At 35.7% G+C, this 16,212-nt stretch overlaps 1 protein-coding gene across 6 annotated transcripts in view; it reads right to left on the bottom strand.

The window, feature by feature from the left end:
* RNF13 (ring finger protein 13) overlaps positions 1-16,212 on the bottom strand; it is a 157,948-nt gene that overhangs the window by 46,299 nt on the left and 95,437 nt on the right. For all 6 annotated transcript variants that reach the window (XM_004755530.3, XM_004755528.2, XM_004755527.2 and 3 more), the window contains 3 exons: positions 13,061-13,151; positions 8,483-8,588; positions 1,445-1,538 (listed from right to left, as the gene is read on the bottom strand). In XM_004755530.3, the coding sequence (XP_004755587.1) occupies positions 1,445-1,538; positions 8,483-8,588; positions 13,061-13,151 (291 nt within the window). The remainder of the gene's footprint in view (positions 1-1,444; positions 1,539-8,482; positions 8,589-13,060; positions 13,152-16,212) is intronic.

The raw sequence follows: 16,212 nt of genomic DNA, 5'->3' as shown, positions 1-16,212 counted from the left end.
GCCTCTTATCTGGTCTCTCTATGTATACAGACCCTTGACCCTCTACACCCTACTCTTAGCAGCATAAAGACCCTTTTTTTGTTTTGCTTTGCTTTGTTTTGTTTAAAGATTTTATTTATTTATTTGACAGACAGAGATCACAAGTAGGCAGAGAGGTGGGCACAGAGAGAGAGAGGAGGAAGCAGACTCCCCGCTGAGCAGAGAGCCAGATGCGGAGCTCGATCCCAGGACCCTGAGACCATGACCTTAGCCGAAAGCAGAGGCTTAACCCACTGAATCACCCAGGCGCCCCCGAAAGACCCTTTTAACATTTAATTACATATTACCTTCTCCCCCCACTCAAAATCCTATAATGGCTACTCATCTTACTCAGATAAAAAACCAACTATGTATGCTAGGATAATACCACCTTTCTAAACTTTTTTTCTGGGTTTAGGAAGCATAAAAATAAACACAAAATGGAGTTTAAAAAAGTGATTCCTAAAACCAGTTCTTAAACCACTTCTGGCCTGTGAATAACTTTTATGTACTCCACAGTGAATGAGGACAGTGCAGTACATTTTTATAAATGTGTCTGTTTATTCCTTTTAACATGTGGCTTTTCCTTTTTTTTTTTGTTAATGTTATATTTTTAATCAAATAACAGTTATTGTAAATGGAAGGTTTTTAAAACACATTATTACTTGGAAAATAAAATTTTGGCAGAACTAAATTCTAATGCCTTCCCCATTTCTCCTTTCTATTCATTTTTTTCTGAATTAAAAAACAGAATACTTTTCATGGTATATGGAATTGAAAAGTCTGGGATTACTAGCCAAAAGGATTTAATAAGCATGTACTATAGCATAGGTAGGAGAAATTATATTGACTAGATTATTAGACCCCTCCCCAGCTCTATCAGGACTGGCTGTGTGACATTAAAGTTTTTTGTCTCTCTGATCCTCTATTTCCTCATCCATAATGCCCATTAAAGTATCCATTTCATAGAAATATGAAAAATTAAATGAGACGATATATTTAAAATATACTGACATATAATAGCCACATGTGTATTTAGTTAACGTAACTATTAACTTTGTATTTAGTTAAATAGTGATATATGGTGGGAGAGAGAAGGAGGATTAGTGGGAGTAGATCATATTAATGCACAGAAGTATTTTATCCATTTAGGTTGAGAACTGCTGACAGATGGTGATAATAAAAAGCATTTAGGTCAGTTTTGTTATTGTTTGTAAATTCTCTGCCGACCATTTACCCCCTTCTTGCCTTCACCAGCATATACCACAGCAAAAAAAAAAACCCATTTTCCACATTCACTCACTATTAACAAAGTATTAGGCATAGTATGTGGCAAGGACTCAGCAGGTAGTATTAGAATGAGGTCATCATGGATTCTTAAATAAACAAATGGTGATTATTTAGAAAATTAAAATATTCACTTGACCTTTTTTGAATTTATGTACGGGGAGTTTCTTAAGTTGATCTTTACGAAGTCTGTTTCTTCTAGCTCTATGTCTGTCCTGGACGAATTTTGTGATCTAAAGATAAAGAAAAAAAAGAAATCAGACATTAAACATGCAAATGGAAAACAGCCATTACAATAATAGACATGTTTCTGGATAGCTGCTGCAAATCAATTCAATTTACTTAAGCCCTAATTGCAATATCATTAATTGAAGCACTAATTACATAAGTAGTTTACCTCAAATTATCCTTTGAGTTTTTAATCATTCACCGAAGTTATCTTTATCTACTCTAATAGAAACATTATAAATAACATAGAACTATTTGTTTGCAAATATAAATGATAGACCACAAGTTACAAAGACTCCACTGGATCAAGAAGGCAGAGTTGAATTCCTATAAGTTACAAACTAATAAAAATTTTCAAACATACATTTATTAGTCACTGCACTTTCAGTTGTAGCAGCAAACTGAATAGAAGTATTATAGAACACCTGTACTATGAATACTCAGGAATGCTGGATAAAATATACAAAATATTTTCAAATATAAGTGACTGTGCTTGCAAGAATGCAAAGGAAGTCTACAGGACAGAGCCAAATACCAAAAGTGACATCCATAAAAAGAAAATTGTGATAAGTTTGACTGTGTCAATAAGGACTTCTATCCTCAAAACACACTTAAAAAATAAAAGACAAACCACAGAATGAGAAAAAATACTTGCAAATTCCATATTTGATAAGAGATTTGTATGAGAATTTATGAAGAACTCAAAAACAATAATAAAAAACAACCAACCCAACAGAAAACAAATGGACAAAATATTTGAATAAACAGTTTACCAAGAAGACAAATGCATGGCAAATAAGCACTGGAAGAGATACTCAACATAATTAGTCAAGGAGAAATGTCAATTCAAATCACAAATGCCACTATACACCTATGAGAACGACTAAAATTAAAAAGACGAACTATATCAAGTGTTGGCAACGAAGTGGAGGAACTGTCATCATGATACACTACTGTTATAACCACTTTGGAATGCTGATGGTTTTTATAACTTTAAACACACATTTACCATACGACTCAATCACCCCACTTCTACTTATATGTACCCAATAGAAATGAAAGTATGAATCAATATAACAACCTGTACACAAATGTCTATGTCAGCTTTATTGTAATATCCAAAAACCAGAAACAACCCTAATGCCTATAAAAAGGTAAATGGATAAACAAAACTGTGATTTATTTATACAATCAAACAGAACTGGGTTAAAAAAAAAAAGTCAATATACTCAATATATGAATCTCAAAATATCCTGAGAGAAAGAAGACAGACACAGAAGAGTACATAATATATAATTCTATGTGTATAAAGCTGAAAAAAATGCAAACTAATCTATAGTGACTAAAAGCTGATCTGTGCCTAGGGATGGGGCTGGGAAAAGGATGAGGACATGAAGGAGTGAGAGGAAGTGCTGGAGAGGATGTGGAGAAAGGAGAACCCTCTTAAACTCTTGGTGGAAATGCAAACTGGTGCAGCCACTCTGGAAATCAGTAGGGAGGTTCCCAAAAAAGTTAAAAACAGAGGTACCCTATGATCCAGCATTGGCACTACTAGGTTTTTATCCATAGGATAGGATTTTATCCATAGGATACAAACATAATGATATGAAGGGAACCTGCACCCCAATGTCCACAATAGCCAAAATAAGGAAAGAGCCCAGATGTCTATCAACAGATGATTGGATAAAGAAGATGGAATATATATGTGTATACACACACACACACACACACACACACACACACACAGACCTCAATATTACTCTGCCATCAAAAAGAATAAAATCTTGTCATTGGCAACAACACAGATGAAACTAGAAGGTATTATGCTAAGTGAAATAAGTCAGTCAGAGAAAGACAAATACCATATGATTTCACACATACATGGAATTTAAGAAACAAAACAGATGAACATAGGAGTAGTGAAGAAAAAATAAAATAAGATGGAAAATTCAGAGTGAGGCAAACCATAAGAGATGCTGTACTCTTGGAAACAAAATGTGGGTGGATGGAGGGGAGAAGGGAAATGGAAGGGATAGTTGGGTGATGGGCATTAAGGAGGGCATTTGTAATGAGCACCAGCTGTTATACGCAACTGATGAATCACCAAATTCTACCTCTGAAACTAATGAAAAAAATAAAAAGCAGAAATTCAGGAGATAGAGAAAAAAAAAAAAAGGATGAAAGTGAAGACTTTAGAATGTAACTTCTACCAGAATCTAGGCTACTTTACACAAGGCATTTTTACCTATTTGGTTCACTGATGAATCTTTGCACCCCAAAGCAGTGCATCATAGATGCAAAATACTTGTTGAATGAAAGGAATAAGAGAAAATACTCAAGGTCTACTTCTTTGAAAGACAAAACAGGTAAACTTCTGATAACACTGTGAAAGGCATGGACAAATATGAATAAAGAGAACTCATTTCACATATAGTGTAAATTCTCTTTAAAAAACAGAAACTCTCTTTAAATTGTTATGTGAGTGGCACTTGATTCCAGACAAGGCACTTGAAAACAGATAAAATAGACAATTTCTTAAAAATATAATTTAGGGGGTACCTGGGTGGCTCAGTCAGATAAGCATCTGACTCTTGATTTCAGCTCAGGTCATGATCTCAGGGCTGTGAGATCGAGCCCTGCATCAAGCTCCACACTGGGCGTGGTAGTAGAAAAAGACAACCATCTATCTGAATGTCCAGATGACTATGAGAAAAGTCAACAGACCTAGATTATTTTGTAAACAACCTTCACCAAAAACTGATATATAATCCCAACTCTATCAAAAACTATTTTAGGAAACAGAAAATAAGGGTTATTAGTATTATGGGTCTAGTTACTTATTTGTAACTGCTTTTAAGTGGACCCATGCTGTTCAAACCCATGTTGCACAAGGATCAACTGTATGGTAAAATAATACTAAACTTACTATCTTAACCATTTTTAAGTTACAGTTCTGTGGCATTAAGTACATTCACATTACTGTGCTACCATCACTGCCATATATTCATAAAACTCTTTTCATCTTGCAAAACTGAAACCCTGTACTCATTAAACAGTAATTCCCTACCCTACCCTCCCTATAGCCCGTGGCAACTACCATTCTACTTTCTGTCTCTGAATCTGACTACTCTAGGTATCCCATATAAATAAAATTGTACAGTACTGGTTCTTTCATGACTAGCTTTTTTCAAGTGAGCATGTCTTTAAGGTTCGTCCACATTGTACATGTATTAGAATTCCCTTCCTTTTTGAAGCTAACATTCCATTGTATGTCTATACCACATTTTGTTTATCTGAAAACCCATTTTGTTCATGCACTGATGGACAATTTGGTTGCTTCCACCTTTGGGTATTGGAAATAATGCTATTATGAACAAAGGTGTACAAATATCTGTCCAACTCTGTCTTCAAATCTTTTGGTTACATACCCAAAGTGGAATTGCTGGATATGATAATTTGTTTAATTTTTTGAGGACTTGTCATACTTTTTTCTATAGCACCCGCTCCATGTGCTAATGGATTGTCCAGTTTGATGTGAAGACTATTCTAGGAGTGCCTAGGTGGCTCAGTAAGTTAACATCCAACTCTTGATTTCGGCTCAGGTTATGATCTCAGGGTTGTGAGACTGAGCCCTGCTGGGTATAGAATTGGCTTAAGGGTCTCTCCCTCTCTCCCTCCTCTCTCAATCCTATCTCCCTCCCTCCCTAAAAAACCAAAATGAAATAATTCCATTAAAAATAAAAAAGATTATTCTGGTCCCATAATACTAAAACTTTCCCTTACCCAGACATTCAGAATGCTAATATTTTATTTTGGATTTTTGCATCTATGTAAAAGTGTAGAACTAAATGGTCCATATTAGAAATCAGAGTAATCCAAAATGTAAAGACAAAATTTATACATGATAATCAAATATAAGGATTTTAAAATTTACAAAATAATTTAATCCCACATAGAGTAAAAGAGAAAAAAAACAATGATCATTACAACAGGTAAAAGATATATAATTCAGCACCCATTCATCATTAAATAAGGAAAAAGAAAATTTTTATTTCTAATCCTTATACAGTCTTTTTTTCTCAGTTTACCAGAAAGGACAGCATAATGTTAAATAGGAGGTTCAACAATAAGTAGCATTTTTTTGTTGTTTCTGCTTTCAAGAAGTCTTCTAATAAATTAACCATTTAATGATATTCATTTTTAGTTTTTAGTCAATAATCTTTATTGATTTAAGGGTATTTACATCTACTCATACTCTGCCAAGGGCATTTTTTGGTTATTCTTTCTATTCTATTTTCTACACTAAAAACCTAAGGGACTCAATAAGTTCAAATTACCAGAGTAGAATTCAGCAAGTTTGTAGATACAAGATTAATATATAAAAATGATGTCCAGTGTCTAAATCTTGGTTTCTAAATATAACTCTTCAATAAAAGAAACCAGGGTTCCTTGGAGAAATGTCTAATTTTAGGGGTGGAGCAAGAAAATATAAGATGAATCTGAAGCTTCTTACTGTACCAGATACAAAAGAAGTGCTTAGAAAAACTAAAGGATGGATCAAATGAAAGGGACACATGACCTAGCTTGACAGAGCTTTCCACGGCCAAAGTTCAAAATTTGAACATAAATAAAATGGCACTGGATTATAAACCAAGGTATAAAATAAATATACAGGAGTACACATTAATATAAATAAATGATTGAATAAATAAATAAATGCCAAGAAGAGATAGATACATCTTTTTCACAAAAGAATTCCAAATAATATATATAAGACTATCAGAGAACAGAGGAGCCTGGGAATACATACTAACTAAATAAAATAGTTTTTATTTGGAATCCTGGAACAGGATTTTTGTTTTGGATCCTGGAACAGAAAGACAACATTAATGGAAAAACTGATGAAATCTATACAAAGTCTGGAGTTCAATTACTAATAATGTACCAATGTTAGTTTCTTAGTTTAAACAAATGGACCACGATAATGTAAAGTGGGGAAACTAGATGAGGAAATGTACAAGAACACTTTTTTTTGAAATTTTTTTGTAAATCTTAACATTATTCAAAAATCAAAAGTTTGCTTTGAAAAAATCCATAATGTTCTTATATCCTAATAACACCACTTCCACTTACAAAATGCAATTTCAAAAGTCTAACTAAAGGGGTGCTTATGTAGCTCAATCGGTTAAGCATCTGCCTTCGGCCCAGGTCATGATCCCGGGTCCAAGGATGGAGTCCCACATTGGGTTCCCTGCTCCATGGGGAGTCTGCTTCTCCCTCTACGCCTCCCACCTGCATGTGCTCTCTAATAAATAAATACAATCTTTAAAAAAAAAAATGTCTAACAAAAGACGTGCAAAATGTTTACAGAAAAAAATTATTAAACAAATGAATATAGAAGATCTAAATAAATGAAAAGAAATCCACAGCATCACAGAAAGATTGAACATTCCAAAATGGCATTTAATCTCTAACCTGTAATGTTCATATAATAATAAACTGATTGAATGTTATTATAAATATTCTTTATAAAAAATAAAGTGAGACTCCTGGGATTGTTTTTTATGGAGGCAATTCTATTTTTTTAATTTTTTAAAAAAATTTTTTAGAAGATTTATTAAGTTGAGAGAGAGAACACAAGAAGGGGGAGAAGCAGGCTCCCCACTGAGCAGGGAGTCCGACAGTGGGCTCGATCCCAGGACCCTGGGATCATGACCTGAGTTGAAGGCAGACGTTTAACTAACTGAGCCACCCAGGGTGCCCCTGCAATTCTCTTTTAGTATCTATCTTAATACAGAGGTCTTCTCTTCTCTGCTTCTGCCTTCAATTTGTTTTTATATCACAAATCATATAGTTTTTAGAAACTTCCACTTTAAACACTGAGAGACTGAGGGTGACAAAGGCAAATAATATCTTAGCATTATTATGAAAATAATTCTGACTTCAAAGTCCCATTAAAAGTCCCGGGACCATACTGTAGTAACCATGTTATAGATAATGTGTCATCACCTTTAACCTCAGCACTCATAGTATTCTTTACATTTTGATATGAAAACTTTCAAATCAGAGAAGAATTGAAGAAATTTTAGAATATCCATATACCCATCACCTAGATTCCATAATTAACATTGTACTACACTTTTAATCACCTTTCCATCCCTCTATTTACCCATCAAAACACCTCTTTTTTTAAAAAATGCTTTTTTAGATTTTATTTATTTATTTGACAGAGAGAGAGAGAGTGGCAAGCAGAGTCAGAGGGAGAAGCCCTCTGCTGAGCAGGGCTCGATCCCAGAACTCTGATATCATGACCTGAGCCAAAGGCAGCCGCTTAACCAACTGAGTCACCCAGGTGCCCCAAAAACACCTCTTTCTCTCATTGTTTTTATAATGCATTTCAAAGTAAGTTGCAGATCATCAATATATGTCTCCCCAAATACTTTAGCATATGTATCATTAGTTAGAGCTTAGTATTTCTTTTACAGTATTTTTTTCCTTAGGTAAAATTTATATACAAAGACATGCAAAAAATTTAAGTGTACAGACGTTTGTGCAACCTTTGTCAAGATACAGAATATGACTTACCCCCTCAAAAGTTCCCTCATACCCTTCTCAGTAAATCCCTCACTCCCTCTTCCTAGCACCCCTAGAAGTAATCACTGTTAGGATTTTTCTACCCAGATTATCTTCACCTTTTCTAGACCCAATCATATAAATGGACTCATACAATATGTACCCCTTTATGTAAGTCTGCTCTCACTCAATACAATGTTTTTTTTGTTTTTTTTTTTTAAGATTTTATTTATTTGTCAGAGAGAGAGCAAGCGAGAGCGAGCACAGGCAGACAGAGTAGCAGGCAGAGTCAGAGGGAGAAGCAGGCTCCCAATACAATGTTTTTTAGAACCATCCATATTATTTTTAAAAATATATTTAACATTAATTTACCTACCATGAAAATGACTATCAAGATGAGACAGATGCCCACTATGATCAGGAAGGGGATTAGATAGTATTCCAGAGGAAGACTAAATTCTGGAACTAAGATAATGTGGCCCCTAGAAGAAAACAAAAATTAGTAATTGAGAAATAGTAAGAGTTACCAAATTACAATGTTAATTAAAAACAAAAGTATTGCTTAAAAGGCATTTAGATATTAAAATTCAATCCACTAAACACATCTTATCTTCTAATATATCATTTCCAATAATTTAAGAGATACATTCTCCATCTTTGTTTCTTCTACATATTTACCAAAATAACTTGCTTACATAATTAAGGAAGCTTTTAGACTGGGTACAGGAAATCAGCCAATAATAATTACTGTGTCCATCCCAGAAACATGTTATTCACTGAATTTAGGAACCTGGGCAAAATTCTGCATATTTTATGGGCAAAATCAGCAATTTAAACCATGGTAGTACCTTGGGTATCTTGTCAACAAAACCCCTCATCCCAGTCAAATTATTATTCATCAGCTCCTCCTATGGTAAAGCTCTGAAGCTACTATTATCAAAAATATCCTCCCTCTTCCCTATGCTTTACATGAACTTCTTATACCAGGTACAATGGACATAGCCCCTGTACTCTACATTAATCTGTGAGATATGGAATAAAAAACTGATAAGGGAATTAAAAGGAGTTGTAGCCTCCTCCCTACTCTGTACCCTTCCCATTGCTTGCCTGGAAAAAGCTTAGAAAAAAAAAAGTGTATGTTATCGGAAAGGGATGGAGTAAGGCTACCTGCCTTAATCCCCTTTGTTATTAACCATGTTATTGCTTATGGTGGAATTACAATAACAGAAATTGACTCATAAAATGAAACTATGATCAGAACAGGCACACTACTGGGGTGCCTGGATATGTTAGTCAGTTAAGTGTCTGCCTTTGGCTCAGGTCATGATCCTGGAATCCTAGGAATGAGCCCCGCATGGGGCTCCCTTGCTCAGTGAGGAGTCTGCTTCTCCCACTGCCTCTGATCCTGCTTATGTTTGCTCTCAGATAAAATCTTTAAAAAAAAAAAAAAGGCACACTATTTTTGTTGTGTGAGCAAATTTTACATGGCTGCCAAATCCTGCATTAGAAAATCTATTCAGTCTAGGGAAACTCTTGTATAATGGTGATAGGACTGCTTTCTCCATTGTACTCAGGTGCTACTCCACTAGTATGGTGCTAGTAACACTACATTGTAACCCACTTCTAGGTGATTTTTAGGCAGTGAAGCCTGCTACTTTGTAACACAAGGGTTAAATGCAAAACAAAAATTCTCAATAAAAGGGAAATAAAAACGGGCCAACTCCTTCCCGACATAGAGATGCTTAGAACACCATAGTACTTAAGAAAAATAACGTGAAATTAAATAAAGCAATTTTTAAGTCTTCTTGCCATTATTTATTATATTCATATGCAGGGAGCTCTATCAAGCTTTACCAAATACAAAAAAAAAGATAATATAAGGAATTTCCCAATAATTTAAATATTTTCCAAAAAATGCTAAGAACACTAAAGTAAAAGGAGATTTTTATTTCAATAGCTTTGAGCAGAATAGGGGATGACAAAAGATTTACATGTGTTTTTGTAGCTTTACATAAAATACTAAAAGGACTGATCTATCAGGGTGAAAAAAGAAAAGCAGCAGGCCTGGGCCACTGTAATGTATGCCATCTCTTCCAGCATGAGGTCAGGTCTGGAAGTAATGCCCCTATGCTTGACACAAATCTTCTGAAACCATATGAGCCAGTGCTGAGACAGTAACAGTGGTGCCACTTTTAAGTAGAAGAACTTTTCCATACGATGCTAGTCTTCTGCAACCTCCCTATCCTACTCCTACCAACCAGCTATAAATTAACATTGTCAGGGGTTAAAAGCCAGACTACTGCTTATCTATATTCAACTCATTATAGAATATAAGTATCTCAGCAATAGCAAACTTACATCTCTCATATGGGTTTTCTTCTTCTCCTTTTATGTTAACAGCTTTCTAATGTGGATGTGGCTTGAATGAGAAATAAACCCTGTCCTAGGAGATAAGCCAAAGGGTTGCTCAGAAATGAACAGAACTGCCAGGTGAGAAGGAGCTAAATGAACAAAGCAGGAAGACCCAGGGAACTAGAAATTTAAAAAAAAAAAAACTTTTTTTAAAAAAAAGATTTTATTTATTTATTTGACAGAGATCACAAGTAGGCAGAGAGGCAGGCAGAGATGGGGGGGCAGGCTCCCTGCTGAGCAGAGAGCCCAATGCAGAGCTCGATCCCAGGACCCTGAGATCATGACCTGAGCTGAAGGCAGAGACTTGAACCTACTGAGCCACCCAGGCACCCCAACATTAAAAAACTTTTGAACACTTCCTATATATGTGTAACCACAGAAATACAATCAATTCCAGAATTTTCTTGTGAGCAGAAAGATTCACAGACCTGGGTTCTAAATCTAGTGTTCCTTATGTCCTTTTTTTTTTAGAAGATTTTATTTATTTATTTGACAGAGAGAGAGAGAGAGAGAGCGTGCACAAGCAGGGGAAGGGGCAGAAAGAGAAGCATACTCCCCGCTGAGCAAGGAGCCCAATGTGGAATTCAATCCCAGGACCCTGGGATCATGACCTGAGCTGAAGGCAGATGCTTAACCAGCTGAGCCACCCAGGCGCTCCAATAAAATTTAAAATTGCTACTTAAAAGGTTCAGATGGGAACAATGGACAAAGCAGATGATACTTAGAAGCTGGACTTCTGGGACGCCTGGGTGGCTCAGTTGGTTAAGTGGCTGCCTTCGGCTCAGGTCATGATCCCAGCATCCTGGGATCGAGTCCCATATCGGGCTCCTTGCTCAGTGGGGAGCCTGCCTCTCCCTCTGCCTCTGCTGCCACTCTGCCTGCCTGTGCGCTTGCTCTCTCTCTCTCTCTCTCTCTCTGGCAAATAAAGAAATAAAATCTTTAAAAAAAAAAAGAAAAGCTGGACTTCTCTGAATATGCACTGTGTTTTGCTGATTTTAATTTTATACAAAATCATAAAAGTCACAATGAGGGTAAAAAAGCAATCCCTAAAATCTAAAAGCAACATGAATCAAATAGGCCTGTGCTTCCAGTTGACAGCATCAGCACACAGAATTATTTCATATGTCTTTAAAACATGGTAATTTGGTTTTAGATCCTTATTATGACATACCTTAAACAAAGAAAGAACTATTTTTTCACAAATGCCAGTAGTGTTGGTATTGTTCTGTTATATATGTATTGTGCAATTAAAAAAGAAAACAATTACTTTGGTGTCTTTGAGCACAGAAAAATAAAATACAGGCGTAAAATTAATGAAGTAGAGCAAAACACCTTCAGTCCTGAATTTAGGTTAGAACCAACAGCATGCGCTCATGATTTTTTGTATCTTTAAAACATACTATTTTACCTGGAAACCTTACCTTGTATAATAAAAACAAAAAGCACATATATGTCTTAGATTTATCCACTGAAAAAACGTAGAAATAATGACAAACCAAGGAGCAATGATCACCTCTCAGTCTCTAAATACCATATTAAATTAAAAGGAAACAGAGGCTCCTTGAAAAAAACGGCAGGTTCCAAGTCAGGGGTAGGAAAAGAACAAAATGGGTCTGGAACATCTTGTCATACAGAAAATAAAGAGCAGTCAAAAGCTCCAGATTTACATTAAAAGACATTTGGATTAAACTTGGAAGTCTGAAATTGGAAAATGTGAACATCAATAAAGAGAATAACTGCAATGGGCTGAAGCATATTCAGGGAGTTTTAACTCATGAATTCATATTGAATACACATATAAATCATCTTTGGAAGATGCTAGTGAACGAAATCACTTTGAAAAACAGTAAATGAAGGGCAGGAATTGTTTATACTAGGTTTTGGTTTTTTTAAATAACTATTTATTTATTTCACAGTGGGAACAAGTGCACAAGCGAGGGGCAGATGAAGGGAGAGAGAGAGAATCCCAAGCAGACTCCCCACTGAGCCTGGAGTCCAAGGCCCAGTTTGATCCCAGGACCATGAGATTGTGACCAGAGCCGAAATCAAGCGTTAGACACTTAATTGACTGACCCACCCAGACACCCCCCTCCTTTCTTAAGATTTTATTTTTAAATAATCTCTACATCCAACATGGGGCTCAAACTGACTACCCTGAGATCAAGAGTCACATGTTCCACCAACTAAGCCAGCCTGGCACCCCATCCTAGCTTCATTAGATTGTGTACCAAGGTACTGAAAGAATCGATAAAGGTGCAAGTTCTCTTTACAGAAGCATTTTAACTAATAAATGAAGAAGGAATTATAAAATTAGACTACTTGCAAATCCTAAAAGAACTCAATGGATCTAGGAAATTATCATCAATGATTGTAATCATGCACAGAAGAAATATTACAATAGTCTTAAAATCATAATGACTTAAAAGAGAATTTAGCACAGTAGAGCTCATTTTTAAACATAACCTTGGTTACAACTAATATAGTTCTATCCTAATATAAGGAATATTAAGCTACATGATTGTTTTTTATATCCATTACTTACCCTTTTTCATATGTAAATTCATCTTTCAGGGAATTGGCCGATGATTCCCCAATAAAGACAGATGGAATGTCAATTTTCTTTAGCACATCAACTGTATAAAATAATAATAAAATTATTCTTAAAATCCCATACTCCGTTTACAATCAACTTTACTTTCTTCATAACAGCAGCAAATGCAACTGGTAACAATTACAATCAATTCGAATCGGTTGATTTTCCTGATTGCAGAGTTATACCATTATCTCAATCACAGTGGTTGAGAAATCCTATTACATTTACAATAACAAAAGCTAACATTGTGCATACATACATTACCATACCATCTCAACAGTCCTATGAAGACTAGATATATTTTTAATATTTCCTTTTGATTTATTCCTCTATAGACATAATTAACTCTTAGAAAAGGAAGAGAAAGAAATTTAAGTTCCACACATAACTTAAATTAAAGGTGAAAAAGGTGAAAAAGCTTTTTTTTTTACATACCCATTCCCAGGAGATGTATAAGCCGAAGAATGTAAGAAAAGACCACTTTATACAAGTCTCAAAAATGATACCATATACCTACGGCTTTCCAGACTGACAGGCTGACAGAAGTTGAGAAAGGGCAAAGAGGAAAGCCAGGTAAATTTCTACTTCCTCCTAAGCCTGGAGTTCATGGTAAAGCTCTGTTTTGTCTGGTGTCTTAAGACAATGAACTCTTGTGACTACTTGTAAAACCAAAGTCAAATGTCAACAAAAGAGAAGTTTGTAAAAATTACCCATTACTCAGGAAGATCCTCTAAAATTTACAATAGAAAAAGCAGTCTTATTTTTGGCTGTGAGTTAATTTAACAAATTTGGCTTTAGAGAAAGTCCATTTACTTTCATTACATTTTTCACAATAACTTTGTTCTCCAAAAAACACAAATTTGAAAAAGGTGGTGGTGGGGGGGATACAAGAAGAAAACCAAACACAACCATTATCCTTCCCACCCAAAGAGAAAGGTTTTATTTGAAGTAATAAACAGTTCTAGGAGTTTCCACACATACAGTTATGTAACCACCACCACCACAATCAAGACACAGAATGTTCTATTACCCCCCAAATTCCCTTATACCCCCCTTTATTTTCAACCTCTCTCCTCCAACCTAAACTACTGCAGATATGTTTTCTTTAATCTTTATAAAAATAAGTTTCTTTAAAAAATATTAGCAGGCCTCACTTTATAATTTTTTCAAAGATTTTATTTATGTGAGAGAGGAATTTAGCATGAGCACAGGGCACGGGCGGCAGAGGGAAAGGGAGAAGCAGATCCCTGACCTCCCCGCCCCCCCACTCGCCGCCAGCAGGGAGCCAATGCAGCTTGATCTCAGGACCCTGAGATCACAATTTAAGCCAAAGGCAGACACTTAACAGACTGAGCCACCCAGGCGCCCCATTAAAAACAAGTTTTAAAGTTATAAAATCCTGGTAGAGTATATTTTTTTTACTTCTAGATTTTTTTTTAATGTAAATATAATTATTCATTTCTGCTCATTCTCTCGCTTCCTCCCACTCTTCCCATCCCTACCCCTCTTTCACATATACACATCCCATATAAGCCCCAGGAAGGCAAGATCCAAAATGGTTGGTAAAGGAATATTTAATCGCTATATTTATATCAGTGGGATCAATAAAAATGTTGTATTTTTATATCAGTGGGACCATATAATAATGGAAAAATGTATAGGCTTTTTCCACTGAATGATACAACTCAGATATTCTGTCATGTCAATAATTATTGGAAGTAACAGAACTTCTTCGAGTTATGATATCTAAAGAGATGTAAAAAGCTCCTTACTTCAGTCAGAAGAAGGGGTAAAATGTATACAAATATGAAAAGTCATCTTGGAGACTTTGCAATATTATTTATATACTGAACCAAACATCTTTTAGTTCACAAAATAATTTAAAAAACACTAAATTTTAATTCTTATCCACAAAACTCTGTGAAATATACACTGCCAATAGTACTGTCATGATATCATAGACAAAATACAATTTAGATGGCCAACCCCAACGTCTCCAGATTCATATATCCAGCTGCCTGTTCAATATCTCCACTTGCCTGCCTAATAGAGGTTTTAAATCTAATGTTTCTCAAATGGAACTCTCACTGGCTCTTTCCTCAAAATCAGCTCTACTCCTTGTCTTTCTCCTCGGTAAACAGCATTCTGTATTCACTTAGTTTCGTGGGCTGTACACCTTGGAATCATTCTTGACTCCTCAATTTCTTTATTTCTTCTATCAAATCCTATCAACTTCAAACAGAGCCGTAATTCTATCACTTATCATAGCCACTGTTAATACTCCAGATCACCATCACCTCTGGCCTGGCTATTGCAGGAACATTCTGACTTGTCTCTTTGTTGGCACTCCTGCCCACCTTCCACCTTCAATCTATTCTCCAAAGAACAGCCAAAGTGATCCTTTTAAAATAAAAGATCACCTTACATCTCTGTTTAAAAGCTACACATAACAAATTCCAAAGTCCTATAAATACACAACACGATCCTGCCGCTAGTGCCTTCCCTAACCTCATTCTCTCCACTCTCTCTGCATATACTTCAGCCACTGTGGCTTTCTGTCATACCTTGAAAACACCAAATATACTTTATCTTTGAGCCTTTGTATTTGCTTGCTGTTCCCTTTCCTTGGAACATTGCTCCAGAAATCTGCATGGCTCAGTCTCTTGCTGTAGACCTATGTTAAAATGTCAAAGCCTCAGAGAAGCCTCCTCTGACCACTCTATCTAAAATGGCCAGCCTCCTCTCGTCCCTGCCACCCTATATCCCTTCAGCCTAACATGGATTTTTCTTTCTTTCTTTCCTTTTTTTTTTTTTGAAGATTTTATTTATTTATTAGAGAGAGAACAAAAGAGAGGGAGCACAAGAGAGGGAAGGGTCAGAGGGAGAAGCAAACTCCCCGCTGAGCAGGAAGCCTGATGCAGAACTGGATCCCGAGACCCCAGGATCATGACCTGAGCCAAAGGCAGTTGCTTAACCAAATGAGCCACCCAGGTGCCCTGACATAATTTTTTTTTCATAATTTTCTTTATAGCACTTATCACTACTTGACATATAGCATATCTCTTTGATTGTGTGTTCCTCTCTCCCACCCTAGAATGTAA

The sequence above is a fragment of the Mustela putorius genome, unplaced genomic scaffold (genome assembly GCF_011764305.1).
Source record: "Mustela putorius furo isolate JIRA1106 unplaced genomic scaffold, ASM1176430v1.1 tig00003834_pilon_pilon_pilon, whole genome shotgun sequence".
NCBI classification, from domain to species: domain Eukaryota; kingdom Metazoa; phylum Chordata; class Mammalia; order Carnivora; family Mustelidae; genus Mustela; species Mustela putorius.
This window is presented reverse-complemented; position numbering and strand designations above follow the sequence as displayed.